General features: G+C 38.3%; 1 protein-coding gene across 2 annotated transcripts in view; it reads left to right on the plus strand.

Moving 5' to 3' along the window:
- Nucleotides 1-686: 686 nt before the first annotated feature.
- LRPPRC (leucine rich pentatricopeptide repeat containing) overlaps nucleotides 687-18,225 on the plus strand; it is a 93,975-nt gene continuing 76,436 nt past the window's right edge. Inside the window, exons 1-7 of one of the 2 annotated variants that reach the window (XM_061991335.1) lie at nucleotides 687-814; nucleotides 11,918-12,123; nucleotides 15,325-15,447; nucleotides 16,120-16,241; nucleotides 16,332-16,390; nucleotides 17,119-17,205; nucleotides 17,687-17,813. In XM_061991335.1, the coding sequence (XP_061847319.1) occupies nucleotides 705-814; nucleotides 11,918-12,123; nucleotides 15,325-15,447; nucleotides 16,120-16,241; nucleotides 16,332-16,390; nucleotides 17,119-17,205; nucleotides 17,687-17,813 (834 nt within the window). In that variant the 5' untranslated portion in view covers nucleotides 687-704. The remainder of the gene's footprint in view (nucleotides 815-11,917; nucleotides 12,124-15,324; nucleotides 15,448-16,119; nucleotides 16,242-16,331; nucleotides 16,391-17,118; nucleotides 17,206-17,686; nucleotides 17,814-18,225) is intronic. The other variant, XM_061991336.1, reaches the window with a different exon arrangement.

Consider the following 18,225-nt stretch of genomic DNA (forward strand, 5'->3'; position numbering starts at 1 on the left):
GGAACCACCCTCCTCGCTCCGGACACAAACGACGGGGGCCCCGCACACCGGGATCCCCGGAGGGGGGAGTCGAGGTTCCCTCCCGCCTCCTGGCCCAGAGAAGGGGTCTGGCGGCGCGAGCCCACTGAAGGCCCGCAACGGCGGTGCTCGCGCCGCTCACGTCCTGTGGCCCACGTGACTTCCTCCGACGGACAAGCACGGGCAGGGACAACCCAGTCGCCGGACCGACCCAGGCCCAACCGGCATTTACGGCGGCGGGCGCGCAGAGTGGTGCCCAGCTCTCAGGAGAGGCTGCTAGAAAAGCCAGCACATCCGCCTGGCCCCTTCCGCCTCTGAGAGCCAGGCGAGACGCACCAGCCCACGCTTCCTCCCCAGCTCACTGCAGCCTCCCGGTCGCCTTCCGCTGGAACAACTCCGGGTTGGCTGCCGATCGATCCAACCCGCGATTGAGGCTGCGCCGCCGACCTTGCGTGGAATGTCCCATTAGTAGTTCGGGGTGCGAATTAGAAGCACGCTGGTGGCTGAAAGGGCCCATTCCGATAGCGGGGCCGACGACCCCCCCTGCAGGCAATGGTTCCTCACATCACATGGCCCAGCGGGGGCGGAGCGCCCGCGCTTACCGCCCCCTCGAGCCTCTGATGCGCATGCGCAGTAGCGCGGCGCCTGGCTCACGTGGTCCTCTGCGTCCGGCGCGCGCGGCGGTCATGGCTGCGCTGCTGAGCTCTGCCGGGCGCCTGCGGGCCCTCTGCCCGCGCCTCCTGCCCCTCCTGCGCCCTCCCACCGCCGCCGCCGCCCGCCCGCCGGCCCTTGCCAGGTGAGACCCTGCGCCGCGGGGTTGCCCGCCGCTCGCTCGTGGGCCGGCGGGCTGCTGAGGCGGCGTGGGGCCGACGGATGTGGCGGCCCTCGTGCCCAAGGGCACTGTTGGCGGGGCCCTCGCGCGCCCCCGCGGCCACCGCCCCGCGGCCCTTGGCACCTTCTGCACCAGCTCCCTCGGCTGCCGGCGGGAATAGGCCGGCTCGGCCCCGCTGTCTCTTGCTGCATGTGGGCGGCAGGGTTAGCGCGGGGTCAAAGGCCGCGGGGGGAGCCCGGCCTCCCGCGCCAGCTGAGTCGGCGAGGGCAGACTACTCCTTCCGCAGCAGTGCCTCACTGGGCTCTAACAAAAGCAGTGCTCCTGTCGAGGGAGAGCAAAGGGCGCTGTCCTGCGGAGGGTACTGCTGTAGTGAGGGGCAATCATCGGCAGAGACCAGGCAGAGATCAGTGGTGATTGTGGGCAACAGCCCAGGCGGGATCCAGCCTTCTTCCCCGTGCCTGTCTGACTCCCCTGGGTTTGTTATCAGGAGGAATACTTTCATTCTTTTGCTATGATTCCCTGTCTTCTGTCACACAGGTAGGGTGGAAAACTCACCTGACCTGAGTGCATCCCTACCACCGTTTTGACCACAATAATACATAGTTGGGACCCTGCAGAAAGTTTGGAGACAACCCTTTCAACCTTTGACATGAGTGCACCTTTTAAAAATTTTAACTAAAAGTTGGTTTGGGGAAAGCTAAGCTTTGCCTCTTGCAGTGGTATACCATGTTTGGGATGTTGCCTGTCTTGATCACATACTTCTTGGATGTAGTAGTGCAAAAGACTTAGCCCTGAATACATAAACATGTCAGAATCCATGTAGGAACATGATATTTCAGGGGTTTTTATATGGACTGTTTTTTTAATAAATTACGAGGGTAATGTTACTGTTCTGTTATATAGGCAAGCTTGTTGGTCCCCTGTTTTCCTTAATTACTTGTTCAAAGAAGGTAGCAGCTGTGCAGACAATGACTATGTCAGAGTTTTGTATGATGCTTTACAGAATTCCGTGTAGCGAGTGTGCTGTTAGAACTACATGAAGATTTATTCAAACTTTTTTAACAGTAGAGTTTACTTCATTTTGAGCAAGTTCTCTCAGACTGCCTATAAGTGAGAGAAGGATTTGTTTATTACTTGAGTCTTGATGGGATTGGATTTTTGATTTCCCCCATGTCAAGTTTTTAAATCTGAGGGAGGTGGGAAAAGGTTGACAGTTTGTAGCTTTCATTTATGTCAAATGACTTGCTATGGTTATAATCATAGTTGTAATTTGTACAAAACTGAACAATTAAAATAATTACAAATAATTTTTTACTATAAATGGCTAGCTAAATAGAAGTTTAGATCTCTTTCCTCCAAACATGTAAACATTTGTCCTATTTATTGCAGTGTTGACTAAACCTGTTGAGCATCAGTGCAGGTAGGTAGGAAGGGTATACAATGCTTTTGGTGTGTAGATGTGTCACCTTACAAACTAATGGCAACTAATATGGCCATTAGGTCCAAGTACGGGAGTACAGCATTACTATCTGCAAAAAAAGTATCACCATGAAGCTATAGTTGGTATTAGTAACTGAGCTTGAAATCTCTCATTTAATGGCCAAATGATACTACACACTAATTTCTGCATCAAATCTGAGAATATAAAAGCATTAAATATACACACTGAGTTCTATATGACATAAAATCTTAGTGCTACCAAAGGGAGAAAATTCTTCTGTTCACTGTTGCTTATGCCTTATTACAGCTCTGGTGATCCCTCTAGGTCTCCGTAACTGAATTCCTAGTAGAAAACTAGAATAGCTTTCTGCCATTCTAGATAGATAAATATGTTCAGCAGAGGACTTAATGAGTTCCAGAGCTGTTTCAGAGGAAGGGAAGGGAGCATACTAGAGTCAGCAACAGATTGCTCCTAGAGGAAAGTCTCACCATCAGAAATAAGTTATTACTACTTGTAGTAGCTTCAGTGCGTCTCAAACCTATGGTGCACTGATTTTATTTGGTAGCCAGAACAAAATCTTACTTTAAAAAACCAGACAGTTTTCTACTGATTTTCATGTTTGAAATTGTTAGTGCTAAAGTTGGTGGTGTGAAGGATGGATTGGACATGTGCAGGGAACTGGGAAGATGTCTGTTGTATAGTTTGCAATAAAACTATATGCCTGGTTAGCTGCAAATCAGGAATAAACTTTCATACTTGGTGGTAATGCAGCTAATACTTGTTTTCCCCAGCTGTAAGCTTAATTTCCTAATGTAGTTTCTTGTGAGAAGTAATAATCACTGAAATACATGTATGACTTTATGAAAGACTAACTTTTTTGGTTTGTTTTGGTTTTAGAACCGTGTTCCTGGAAAGAAGTGCTTTCTATCATGATAATTTGGCTTTTAATTGCTGACTGTTTTATTTGATGGTTCCTGTTTTATTGCACCAAGTTACACTCTTCTATACTTCTGAGGATAAATGGGGTCATCATAAGTGATGATGCTGAAAACTCTTTAATTCTCAGGGTAGACTTAGCTAATATATGAGGAAGGTGCTTGGTAGAGAACGAATACATTTACAGGAAAAAGCAATGATATTTCTTCCATACCTTTTATGTTATGGTCTAACTGTGAGTTATATTGGAGTAAGACTGAGCAGCACATGTAAATTTGTGTGGTCTTCCTGTCCAGTAATTTAAGTACAGAGGTAAATTTTCACCTAAGTTCTTTGTCTTACTGTCACTTTACTATATGTTTTTTTTGCATCCTAATGGACAAGCGATGCTCTAGGACCAAAGTGTAAAGGAAAAGTAACATTTTTGAACTGAAATTACACATATAAGCATATAATCTCATTTAATTTTTTTAACTTGTCAATACTCAGTGTTGTTTTTTTCTGCTTAAGCCTGAATTTCTGGAAAGGAATCTCTTTTCAGGAACTGGAAGGATATATGGACAACATTTAAAGCAGCTGTATTCTCTGTTCAGGACTTAAGATGTTATTTTGGGAGTGAAATGCAGTCTGCTGCAGTAATTTCCAGAGAATATTGACGAAGTTCTAATTGTAATAGTGGGATATACCGACCTCCCGAGTTCTAACAGTAAACAAATAACAGGAAATAATCCAACATTTTGCAAAAAAATTGGGTAAATGACTATATGTTTTCATGCACTTGGTGTAGTTGCTTTAGCACTGAACATAATAAAGTTAGTTTGGAGGCACTTTTGAGACTTCTGTTACATTATTGGTTACAGAGTTGGAAATCTGTTAGAGTCTTTAGAGATGTGGAACAGCAATCACTCACATTCAAGCAGAGGTTTTATCCTCTGCATCCTACTGCTCAATTTTTTTAAAATCTCAACATGGTCTGAAAATGGGTTAGGACAGTAGATGGATATCTGATTACATTCGATGGTTGAGAAGCATTTCTGAATCTAAGGCAGATTTACTATTTCACTTGACTGTCTGTAATATGGAATGTGAAATAGAGAGTGCTATATGGTCACTTTCATGCCATGCACTAACAAGGAGATAAGCTATGACACACTCATACAATAAACTTCAGGTATACGGCAGCAAATTTTGCCACTACACTAACTTATGTGGCACAAATTATTTACTGGAACTTTGTTCGTAGAAGCTTCATTAAGGAAGAAATACATCAAGTCAGCTAGTAGCTGGCTGTCAAAATGCTGTAACAAACATCTCAGTCAATGAGTGTTCAGAGTAGAGTTTGAATTAACACCAGGAGATCTTTTGGGGACTTTAGTCTGTGTATTGTAGGTGATTAAGTTAAGCTATGCTTTGGGAAAGTTAGTGTTGGGAGGAAGGTTATTGGCTCCATTCTTCCCACATTGACCACAGAATCACAGAATCTTAAGGGTTGGAAGGGACCTCAAAAGATCATCCAGTCCAACCCCCCTGCCAGAGCAGGACCTCTTAGAGTAGGTCACAGAGGAACTCATCCAGATGGGTTTTGAATGCCTTCAGAGAAGGAGACTCAACAACCCATCTGGGCGGCCCATTCCAGGGCTCTGTCACCCTCAGAGTGGAGAAATTCTTCCTTATGTTTCTTTAGAAACTCTTATGTTCCAGCTTGTACTCATTGCCCCTTGTCCTGTCTTTGAACATCATTGAGAAGAGCCTGGCTCCACCTTCCTGACACCTGCCCTTTATGTATTTGGAAACATAATGAGGTTGCCCCTCAGTCTTCTCTTCTCCAAGCTAAAGAGCTCCAGCTCCCTCAGCCTTTCATCATAAGGGAGATGCTCTACTCCATTGATCATCTTTGTGGCTCTGTGCTGAACTCTGTCCAGCAGCTCCCTGTCCTTCTTGAACTGAAGGGCCCAGAAGTGAACACAATATTCCAGATGCAGTCTCACGAGGGCAGAGTAGAGAAGGAGGAGAACCTCTCTCGACTTACTAACCACAGTCTTCCTAATCCACCCCAGGATGCCTTTGACCTTCTTGGTCATGAGGGCTTATTGCTGGCTCATGGTCATTCTGCTGTCCACCAAGAGCCCCAGGTCCCTTTCCCCTATACTTCTGTCTAAGAATTAATTCCCCAACCTGTACTGGTACGTGGGGTTATTCTTTCCTAGATGCAAGACTAGGACCACGCTCCCATTGCAGGCCAGCTTGTTCAGGGTGCTCCCTGGACCTGTTACCCAACTATAACAGTATAGCTAACTGCTCCTAGGGGTGGAAAAGTATACTTGAGCAAAATCAAGTGGAATCTCTATGTATATGTCTTGCAAGGCTTTTTTGGCTTTGCTGTCACTGCTTCAGTTTGAGCGAAGAGTATCTCCCCAAGCAACAAATTGTGCTGCAGTGAAACCTGCTCTTTTGCAAGACCTGTGTTCTATTCAGAGGAGTAATTGCTGGTGAAGTTGCTAAGACAGTACCGTGAGAAATGCTTTCGAAGTTGTATTTTGGTATGCAGTGATGTGTTTGCACCAGATTGAAGCATGTTGGTAAGATGGGAGGGAGAATACCCGTTCAAAGAACCTTGTTTCAGATTTGAGGGAGGGGAATTTTATTTGAGCTTTGAGTAAGCCACAAGTTAAAACCCCAAGTGATTCCTAATTTAATGCATGGTACTTTTTGTGTTTGGGGTTTTTTTTTAAGTTACCTGCAAAGTTGCTTTTGGCTATTCACTATCATACTTGACCATCCATCGCCAATGGGCTATAATGTAGAATTGCATGTTTAATTACTTTATATTAGCAAAATGATAGAATTAATGGACTTGAAATGTAGAGAAGGCATTAAGTAGATTTGTTTTTGTTAATTCTGATGCAGTACAATTTGACAAGTTGGACTGTTGTAGTTGTTGTATATGTGCAGAGTTTTGAGATAATCTCTAAGAAACTTGAGGTTTCTCAATCTACATGAAAAAACCTTTTTTTTTGTTTTTGTTTTGTAGGATCCTGCTCTGTCATTGAAACAAGGGTGTAGTGGCCTGAATGTTGTGGCTTTTTTTTGTAGGTGACATAGCTAGGTTGGGGGAAATAACCTTCAGCAGTCATGTTAATCCTGCTGGGATCTCAGGTGTATATTTATTTAGTCTTATATTTAGTACATTTGTGTCTTTTTAAGTCTGTAGTGCTTTTATGTACAGTAATTTTAGCTCCCTTAAGTTCACCATTATTCTGCTTGAATCATAGCTTGTATTTTGAAAGCTATTTCATACGTGTTTCACCTATTTGGTTCAGAAAGAACAAAATATTCATTAGAAAAAGCATAGCAACTACCTTATTGTGGCTCTGTTAAAGGGAGGCAAATTTTTTTTGAATGTTTGAAATTGGTTGACTTGTACAGAAAGTAAACTTTCTGCTACTGCCAGAGAGAGCACTAGAACTGCTGACTTCTAGATTTTGGGAAAGATAATGCACTTTTAATGCAGTCTGGTGTGTAAGATGTGTTCTTGTAGGAAACTGAGGGCACTGCTTTTAGTTTGCTCTAGAAACATGGAAAACGTAGGTACATTAGCACTGTGTACATTAGTGCTGGGATTCTCACTAAGTCCTTGCAAACATAGAAGAACTTTACTAACTGGATTGGTATACATTTTCCAATGCATACTTCATCTCTGCGTAACTTTTTAAATTAGTTTATCCTCAACTACTTTCCAAATGTAAGCTAAATTGGAGGTGAAAAGTTACAACTAAATAGTGTGTGGTTGTGTGTTGGAGTTGCAAACGTTTAACTGGTTAACCTCTCCTATCTAGGGAAGGTCTACAGTTTTAATTCCCACAATTGTAGAGTCAAAGCTGAAAATGGTGTAAAAGTACAAAAGCCTCAGATATTGAAATGTCACTTTCCTGATATTGTGATTGTGGATGTACGAAAGAGATCACTTTATTAGGGCTTAGTACATCCTTTTGATCTTCTCTGGGTAGGTACAAAGAAACTTAGCTCTGAAGCACAGTAAAGAGAAGTTACACATTTTGGAGAAGAACCAGATGGTTAATTCAAACAGATCTGAAGTTTACTGTGCAGCTGCATGTGCTTGCAAATACAGTTTCATATGGAGAAAATATTAAAAATGCCATTTAAAGGTAATTAATGAAAGTAAACACTTGGCACTCATTGCAGCCCATGGAGAAGCATCATTCATTTAGCTGCGTAGGATAGCATTTAATTCTGAACAAAGTCTATTAAAATAATTGGAAAAGTATCATTCTATCATAAAACTATGTAATCTTAACATCTTTCACTGAGGCATGATAGCTTTTTTTTTTTCCTCCCTACTAATGTTATTTTATAAGCTTCCAACTGAGAAAGTTAGTGTTGAAGTACCCCGTTCTAATATTTCATTAAAGTTACTATTACAACAATCAATATTATCAGTGTGATGCCATTACTTCTCTGCTTGGAGAGTAGGATGGGATAGATGAGACTTCAGTCTTTTAAACTTGGGCTGTTTTTTGGGTTTTTTTGTAAATACACCATGACAAGCAGAATAATACTCTCTGTATTTTATCTGTGTTGCTTTTGTTAGGAGTTGAATTGAAGTGGTTTTTTTTTTGCTGCGTGATGTTTCATTATGTCAAGTAATCAAGATGACTCTGAAATCTGAGGCTCTTCTTCAAAGAGTTTGCCACCATTATGGTGTTGTATACAAATTTTATAAGTTTATTAACTCTTCTGCCATCCAAATTGTTAATGAAATTAGTGAATGGATGTGGATTGCACCAGTCTTTTTCCAGTTGGGTCAGGAAATAACTTGATTTAGAATCCCATAAAATATATTCAAAATTTTGCAGCAAACTCTGATCACCCATATTTTTGTGAGTAAAAGTACACTGTAAAAATACACTAGTTTCTTCTTTTGCGTATGACATTGTCAGGTAAAGATGGTGCCAAAAGCCTGCACATCCCTCCATGTTTTTTTTATGGAACATGCTGGTGTTTTTCCCCAAATTTTAATGAGTTTTTTAAGGTATTTCGAAGGGATTGCAGATTGACTAAATTCCATTCATATGTCCTAGATATAATGTGTCTTAATGTTCCAGAAATTATGTAGCTCATTCTTCCCTCTTCTTACCCATTCTCATCATCATCTCCTTGTCATGATTTAGTCATTGCAAACTGATTAACATGTACAGTTTGGTTGCAATTAACATTTTTTTTGAAAGCTAAACAGAATACCATCTGTGTTTTTTTCCATTTAAAAAAAAATGTGTGTTTTGTAAATAATATTTCTTAGAAGCTTTTCTTGCCAGCTTTTTATGTTACTTCCAGACGGAAATGGTTAACGTGGCACCCTTTGACTTTTATCATTGCTTTTTTAAATTCCCCTTAATGTGTGTTCTTTCTCTGCTTCTAAAAATTAAAGAGGGAATGCATGAGGTTGTTGAAGGTACCTGATGGATGGATAACTCCTGTATTTTGTTAGTTTCTTTTTATGTTTTGATGGGAAGGTTGTTAGTATTAATTTTCTGTATGTCATCTATGGCATTCTTCTGTCCTTCACTTGATTGCCTGAAATCAAACCTGAGACTGTGTCTCAATTTAAGTTCACAACTGTTTTTTTTGGAAGCTATCTTATTGTTCTGCTCAGTCTTTCATTTTTTCAGAATTGTGAGCTCCTAACTTTTTAAAAGTTTTCTCCAAAATTTTGTGTTCTTTAATTTTTAGTGCTGACAACGAAATTCCAAACAGTAGGTGCTTGCAGCTTCATCCAGCATTTGAAGCCACAGTTGTTTCTAACAAATTCTTACTATGGGATTGGCTTAGCATTATGCAGTAGCCTAAATCATGATAAAAGGTGATTCATCCAAATAATGAAAGCCTACAGATAATAAGGTACACCCAAGTCTTAGACTTGACATTATATTTTGAATTCATAATAGTAATTTAGTTGGATGCCAGTGGAACTTTGAGGTCTTCAGGTTGTTTTATACTCTGATACTGTTTGACCCTGTCAAATTAACAGAGGCATCAGTACCATATTTTAGTGTGTGTGGGTAAATAGAAATACCCAATTCTGCTGTTTTTTTAGAAGGTTAGGTTAATGTATAAAAATAACACCTCATATGAGAGTATAGTAGTTTACAGTGTGGAGCCATAGCAGTTGATACAGTATAATATTCTAAACTTATATTTTCAACAGCATCAGTCTAAATGCTAAACAGGGAGTGTTCACTAACAAATGAAACTGTTATATAGAGTCCTTTCATGCTGTTAACCAGTGCATTTTGAGCATGTACATACTGTTTTAATCGTCATACTGAATTTGGTGGTATTATGCAAGCACTTTAAAATATTTATGACTTTTGACAGATGGAGATATTACAAAGATGTCTTTCTTAAAAAGTGCAGGGCTTCAGAATTGTAGACACCAACTCGTTTGTGGTTGTAAGTGTGCTATGTGGCATAAGATAGGATTCAATAATTTACAGAATACTGTAGAACAATAGCAGATTTTTATTTAAAAAAGACATTTCAGTTTTAATCTGAAGTTTAGGATTTGGTCCACTTGTGCTTTGATTGTTATTGGAAATCTAAGTATAAATTTCTGTTACCAAGACAGTAAGTCCAGTTTGCTACTTGCTTCTGAAGCATTTATTCCAACCTTAGGAAGTATTCTGAAAACTTTTCAAGTAACGTTTTTAGTGGATATAGGAGTGGATGCTACCATTTTATTTTTTCATCTCTATCTTTATAAAGATAAAGAACTTGCAATCATGACAGTTTCATTCTTATAGGTATCCAGTGGTTAGCTCATAATTGAAATGCTAATTTTGTGTTATCAAAGAGTTTGTCTAAGTTGTAGATATGTCATTTGCTTGTTACACCCAAGAGGACTTAAAATTTAGTATTGGTGTTATTTTTACCTCGTACTATGAGATTTTACCATAATTAGTCTGATGGTTTCTGTTTTAGGGAAAGAACCCTGTCTCTGCTTATATGATAATGTAGAAGGTGGAGAGGAAAAGCAGGCAGGCATCTTTTCTCATCTCTAATTAGTTCTTGCTCATCGTTTCCCTAGCCAAATAAAATGCATGTAATTTGCTGGCCCTCAAGGAAACTTGAGGAGATGAGGGAGTGTAAAATTTGCCTGCTTGAAAAAGATAATGCAAAATGATACTAGTGTTCCTCATGACACAGGGTTGTTTTAATGCCTTCAAAAATCAAATATCTGCTAAACTGTTTTCATAGCTCCATTAGGAAAGAGATTCTGCTTCAGGCTGGTTTTATGTAAACAATATTATTCCTAGAACTTACAGCTTCCTCTGTTATCAAGCTAGAGTTTCAAACAGCAAAGAAAAAGATGGTCCTTGGGCTACTTCCTACTAACAGGAGGCAACCAGTATTGTAACACCAGTCTGTTTTTTTTTTCTTCACGCTGATACGCACGCCACTGATGATTTGTCTACTGTTGAGCAGCTTGCTGCCAATGCTGCTGAAACACCAAATTCCAAGCAAGCATTTTCTCCTCCACTGGACTTCCATCTCATAGGGCCTTAAACTAGCACTGGTTGTTGAGTGAAAAAGCTCCAGTTGTGGCATGTGGTTTACTTTTAGACTGCCATTACTACACAGGACTCCTGGAGCATCTGTAGCAGTAGGGTGTAAAACAACCAGGTTTTTAAAAACTAGTCTAGAGACCTTAGAGAGATTTAACTGAAGAGATGACCAGAGAGCCAGAGATGAGGGAGGGCAATTTCAGAAGTTACTGAATCTTCTGTTTGCCATCCAGCACATATCACTTGCTTTGTTTAAGCTTCTGGAAGAGGATAGTATGTGTTATTTTGGTTTTTTTTAGTTATAAGGACAATTGAGAACAGGGTTCCAAGAATACTTGCGTGTAATGATAATTTTACCTGCACAGGGTGTTTGTAGTTCCACTGTGTCACTGTTTTCTTATGTACATAAACATGTTCTTATTTTTTAAAGAAAAATGTCAAGCTTCTATTGTTTTGCTAGAAATGACATTTTCTCATTACCTTTCTTCTTGTCATGCTTTACATGGAGAAAATAAATATTTGAACAAATGCAGTGTTGATGTTTGGTTTAGGCTGCAGGATTGCTGCTTCTTGCTCACTAATGTAAATTCTGCAGAATGAGAAATGATCCGATTCTTCTTGAAGCCATTGTTGTCTAAAACACTGGCTTCTGCCTTAGTTTTTGTGTATTTTAATGGAAAAGAAAGGTATGATTCGCTGCCTTGTTTGCTGTGCTCTGGAAGAGATGTCTGTGACTGTTCTTGGAGTGATTTTCAAAAGATGTGAGAGCTTTTGTGAGAAGCCATAATGGGACAATAGACTTTTATAGCAGTTGGATGACTTAAAAATTTTTGGTTTTCTGAGAGCAGTATTTGAACCATTTCACTCAAGAGGTGAATCCAACTGAGAATCTCAGGAAACAGTTGTCATTGTGAGAAAATGCACGTGACCATCTGTTTTTGAGTAGAAAGACACTGAAATAAATTGCAAGTATTTGTTCATATCAGTATGGAATGTTTGAGAAACTGTTCATCAGCAAGCAGTGAAGTAAGTGGATTATCTTTTTGACATTATGTGACTAGTGTAGTTGCAAAATAACTTTCCCTGTTTTTTTGTTTGTTTGTTTTTAAGCAGAAGCATTCTGTATCAAGTAAGGTTCCTTACTGTTGCACCTCAGCAGGAGGGAATGGCTAAAGAAGAACCAGTTTCAGAAATTCAGACCAGAAGAACCTGGCATTTTGACTGGGCGTTAAATAGACTGGATAATTCTGTCAGAAAAACTGGCCGCATACCTAAAGTCCTTCTACTAAGAATCTTCGATGAAATATGCAAAACAGGTAAGTTAATTCCAATTAAAACAAAAACCAGCTAATTTTAAAGCTGCGATGGATTTATCAAACCAAGAAAATTAATTGAAGGAATTCTGATTTTTAGTTCATCTTTGTTGTTTAATCTGCTGCATATATTGATGAACAGATGTAAAATGCCTTAGAGATGTTATTTTTGCTTTGAATGCATACATTTACTTTTCCATGTTGTTTTGTCTCAGAGACTTTATAAGTCTTGTGAAAATTCAGAACATACTTTGAAGAAATCTTATCATATTGCCTTTTTGTGGATTTGTCATCTTCATGTAGCTGTTCTGCACTCTGAACAGGACTCATATCTGTCTGTTTTACACAGTGTATCTTAAAAATGGTTTAAACCATAATGTCCTTACGAGGTTATTTGTTTTAAAATGGAACTAGACAGGGAAATGTGGAGGTGATCCTCAAGTTTCTATACTCCCAGGTAGTTGTACAAAACAAAACAAAAAAAATCAACAACAGTGAACAGGCATTGTTCATTCTGACAGATTCAGTACCCTTTTGGCTAAAAATTGACAGACTATATTAATATTTTCCAAACCAGATACCATAATTGTTGAGGTCTGGTACCAGTTAGGATGAGTCAATGAAGATATTTGCTAAATATGTTCACTAATTGCTACCACCAATAATTATAATTGACACTGTGTTGTTTTTTGTTTTAGTTTCAAGTTTTGCTATATATTGCTCTAGACTGTTAATGCTGTTGTATACCTGAGATTGTGCTTCTACAACTTTTGCGGCTCACTGCTTTAAGAGCTGAGTTTTCAATTCATGCCACCTTTCTGTTGAACTCTTAATTTTTTCTTTTTGCTTATGATGTCTTTTCTGAGTCTTACTACTTGATTTTTTTTAAGATAGAAGTGTACAGTTTTTGAGTGTGAATTGGTGAGAGTTTTATGTCTGTATGCTTATCAGCAAATCACAGTTCTTAGTGATGTTTGATTAGTTACAGTTTTTAGGAAGTCATTTCAACAAAAAGATTAATGTTTGTAGTAGTTTCCTTTGTGTAAGTGTATTTGTTTTAAAAAAGCATGGAACTTCACAGGAGGTATAAGTATGATGCAGTTAAAAATAAATGTCATACTTTCATATGAAAAATTCAGTCCTTTTTTATTAATAATGTTGAAAACTAATGTAATAAAAGTAAAGGAGATTAGTTAGTGATGTTTTCGTAAAAAAAGGTTTGTCTGTGTTCGTAACATGTAAAAGGCCCAAAGAAGGTCTCATCTCGTATCTTTCCGTTCCCATACTGCCAAACCTATTCCTGTTTCTTTTCCCTTTCAAGGTATTCAGTCACTAATGCAATATTGGCATCATGAAACTGCAGATTAGTTGGTGTTTTTTGTTGCATGAACTAATTTTATGCTGGGATTTTTCAGTTATTCAAGTACGGCTTACCCCGCTACTCCATTGTATCTGTAGTAGTTCAGTTTGAACAAGAAGTTCCAAGTTTGCAATTTCTGCCTAACTCCTTATTTATTTTCTTTTCTCGTTACTGTTTATTTTTTCACACTACTGACTCTGTTGCTTCCCAGATGTAGAAACTATGTATTGTTACTTTTCTGCCTTAGATTGCATTCTTGAAACATAGTTTACAATAGTTACATGTTATCATAGATTTGCTGGATATTTGTCACCTGAATATCTCATTCTAGATGGTATATAGCTTTCTACTGTTCAGAAATTTTTGCTTGATTTTGCCGTTATTTTATAGCTGTATAGTTGTTTCTACAGTTCTGTATAATTAAGAATTACAATGATCAGCAGTAATTGAAGAGGTCTTTACTGGCAACAACTCCTGCCTTTTTGCTGGACTGTCCACAACTTTGGGGTGTTGGCATGATTTTTAGAAGTAACTTAGCCTCAATGGTGCTTCAGGCTTCAAGTAATTTTAGAAATCTCAGTCTTTCAGATCTTCGTAGACGTCTCTGAGATAAAAAAACTTCACTGATTTTTTTCTTTTTTAATCATCATTTCTGTTGTACGTCTTGCTCCTTGTTTGATGATATTATTTCTGAGATACACCTTTCTCTGTGATAAAGGAATACACATTTTTTTTCCTTTACAATATTCTACTTTCTAAAGAAATTCCCCTTTTTATTAGAAATCGATGGGTTTGAATATAAATATGTGATTGAAAAAAACATTATGTCTCCTACTTTTTGGGTAATCTGTGATAAATTCTGCAGCTCTGCCTTATTTGCCTCAGGAGCAGTAGTGAAGTCCAAGAAAGGAAGATGAGTTTATAGCTTCTTCTATATGCACTATTCTAGTGCAGAAGTCAGTGAAGGCAGACATTCTTGTTCTCTACATGTAAACAACCTAATTAATTTATATTGAGCATGAGCAGAAGCAGAAATGGAAATTAACACGTGGCATGTCTCTGAATACCGGTTTTATAATAATATAGAATAACTGAACAACACAGAATGACACTGAACTGTTTCACAAAAAACAGAACAGTAGGAGTTGGAAGGGACATTTAGAGATAATCTAGTCCAACCCCCTGCTAAAGCAGGTTCATCTCACTCAGGTCACACAGGAACATGTCCATGTGGGTGTGAAAGCCTCCAGAGAAGGAGACTCCACACCCTCCCTGGTCAGCCTGTGCCAGGGCTCTGTCATGCTTGCGGGAAAGAAGTTTTCCTTTGTGTTGAAGTGGAACTTCCTGTATTCCAGTTTTTGCCTGTAACCCCCAGGTGCAAGACTCTGCACTTGCCCTTATTGAACCTCATGAGGAGTCTCTCTGCCCAACTTTCAAGCCAGTTGACATCTCGCTGAATGTCAGCACAGCCTTCTGGTGAATTAGGATAAAATATTTTACCATTTTAGAAATTTACCAGAAAGATATGTCCCTGTTAAGCTTAAATAATCAGTGAATCTTGGACTGTGAAATTTAAAGTACTAAATTATCTGAGTTTAGTATTTGATATTATACTTTTGAAAAATTTTTGCTCATCTAAGTTCATTGTACTAGAGGACATGTTTTATCATGAATCTTTTTCACGATAGCACGTAATAGTGTCACTGTTTAATGATTTGAGTTTCCTATTCAAAAAAAATCTTCCATCTTGGAGAACATTTTATTCTATAGACGAGATTTAAATATTTCAGTGGTCAATCACAAATATTTTTTTCTGATATTGAATGCATGTGTTCTGCTTGCAGGGTGTCCAGGGAGTAACCAGACCTTGCTTTTATTGCGAAGTTGTGGTGCTCTTTTACCAGAAGTATTGTCACCTGAAAGAACAGAACTAGCCCATATGATATGGGACAAGATGAAAGAGCTGGGTAGGTTGGTTTTATTAGTCCCTCTTGCAAGAACAGCTATGTGCTTTACTTTCTTTCTAATAGAAGACTGAATGTATTTTAATACCATTTGAATGTTATCACAGCAGATGTTCGTTGCTGAATAAATACTAGATTTTATTCTTCAGGTGAGAGACCTATTTCCAGTTCTGGGAGTTATACTGACATCTAGGGGTGTTAGCAATAAATCTAAAGATTTTTTTTTTGTTAGATGCCTATATTGGACATTTCTTTGATGTTTAGTGTTGCAAGAATGTATTTTACTTTTCTGTTAGATAATCTGTTGATAGTGCTACCTGCTATTTTAATATTTCAGTTAATCATTTCTCTATAGAAGTTGCATAGATTAACTGCTTCTTGATAGTAATATTGCTGAATCTGTAAACTAAATACATCTGTAGAGACTGTGGAATAGCATGCACACAAGCATTGATGTTACTCTACTCTTCTGTGTTTTAGCTGTCTATAAAGGTGTGCTGTTAAATAAATGATATTTCAAAGGTGAATAAGAAGCAGCAACCTGATTATAGATGTTTATGCAGAATAAAACTGATATGAAATTATTTGCCTGGCAAAAATGATAAAATCGTGTTGAATGTGGATACTCTACATTCACTGACTGTGAAATTGTCTGTGGTTGAAATGTTTCCTTAGGTGCTGTGTATGATACAAGCCATTATAATGCTTTACTTAAAGTTTACCTTCAGAATGAGCACAAATTTTCTCCGACAGAATTCTTAGCCAGAATGGAGGAAGCTAATGTGCAACCCAATCGAGTAGGTACCTTTTATGATATCTTCATTTTTAATAGTATTATCCATTTAATGGATCAAAATTGTTAACTTCCCCTTTTTTGTTTTCTGTAGGTTACATACCAAAGGTTGATTGCTGCTTATTGTGATCAGGGTGACATTGAAGGAGCAAGGTATTCTTTTGCATTTACATGTAAAGGGGTTTCTGCAAAATCTGTTTCTCATATTCCCTACGTGGTAAAGTTATTTTCACTGTAATTCTTATGAATTATGAAACAAAGTGGAGATTTAAGTATGGTTTAAGAATGCAAGCACTGAAGAGCAGTTTCTCTGGAGACAGCTGTAACCTACACAAGCAAAATAAAAATCAGTGATAGACCAGTGTGTTCAAATTGTATTCAAGTTGCTCAGAAAATAATTGTCATTTCTAGAGCCATCATGAAGAACTGTAAGGTTATGAAGGCTTGCTGTCTAAAAATGGGAACTGGGAAAGGCATTTGAGAAAAAAGTGGGAAAAGGAGTAAACACTAGTAATTCTGTTTTTCCTTGTCATTGTTAACAGGACTTGCTGAGTATCTGTGACGCATATTAATTTTAACAGGGTTAAGCAGCAACAGTGTGATTGCTGGGCATGAGAAATAAGTAAAAGGAAGATATAAGTAAAAAAAAAAAAACTGCACCCTTGTGTCTGCATATTTCAAAGTGAGAAATATAATTCATCTGAAAAAAAATGAAAATATGAGCAATTTATGCAGCATCCCCAAATGTAATTGCTCAGTGACATCAGGATTTGGGTTTGTTTGATGATACAGTACTTGCCCAGTGGATTATCCATAGCTAAGTAGTTTATCTTTTCACAGGAAAGGAAATACCTAATCATTCATTGTCTTCTGTTTTGCAGTAAGATTCTTGGATTTATGAAGAGCAAAGATCTCCCAATCACCGAGGCAGTTTTCAGTAGCCTCGTGAAAGGCCATGCGAAATCAGGGTAATGCTTAATACCTTTTTTCTTCTGTTTTCTTTTAGTTGACTAAATTATATAGTGATACTTTACAGAAAAATTACATGCTGCAAAATAGGGTGATTGTTTTGATTAATAAATAGAAGACTGTCTTTTTATACAGTTTTGAAGCAAAACTGGGCTATTTGACAATGAAAATAGATTTTTCTTGTGTCTGAAAACTTTCAATTTCAATGTAAATGACTGTTTCTGTATTGTGTGAAAAAGACTTGCTGCTCTTCGTTTTGAACTTTTCCAACTGTTAAAGTTGAAAGAATATTATAAATGCTATCGTAATTAAAAGATTTGCACTTTCACCTTTAAGGACTTGCTTAGTTATAATAACTTTCTCAGTGCTTGTTGCAGTCTTTGTTTCCAATTCTAATTAATTTAATGAGGAAATACAGAAGTCACAAAATACATTATGATGATGAAATCTACTGAGGGTCTTTCTTTTGAATTCTTTCAGAGATATGAAGAGTGCAGAAAATATTCTTTCTGTAATGAGGACAGCCGGTGTTGAACCAGGTCCAGACACCTATTTATCACTGCTCAATGTGTATGCTGAAAAGGGTGATGCTGACAGCATCAAAAAGGTATTGCAGATTTCAGTTTAAATACAATTTGGTTTATCTTCTGTTATTTGGAATGCTATCTATCCATTCAGAAGGAATAAAACTGGATTTTTAGAACTTGTTTCTTCTTAGTCCACAGCAATTGACTGATTTTTAATCTGAATAGATGATTAAGTGAAGGCAGCCTCACACTTCATGAAAAATAACTTGTCCTTTTATAGCTGCCTTTCACTCTCAGAAGATGTTTACCAGTGAGTGATTTAATAATTCAGGATTTTTTTTTAGAGACAAATAGTTCACATCAGAGATAGATTATTGGTGAAAATAAATGTAAATTAAACCTTGATTATCCTCCTGTCATTGAGCCATTCTTTGGCATCTATTAAAGCCACAGAGTCTCTCCAGTAAAACTGAATTTTTTAAGTTTATGCCA

This window comes from Colius striatus, chromosome 2 (genome assembly GCF_028858725.1).
Source record: "Colius striatus isolate bColStr4 chromosome 2, bColStr4.1.hap1, whole genome shotgun sequence".
Taxonomy (NCBI): Eukaryota; Metazoa; Chordata; class Aves; order Coliiformes; family Coliidae; genus Colius; species Colius striatus.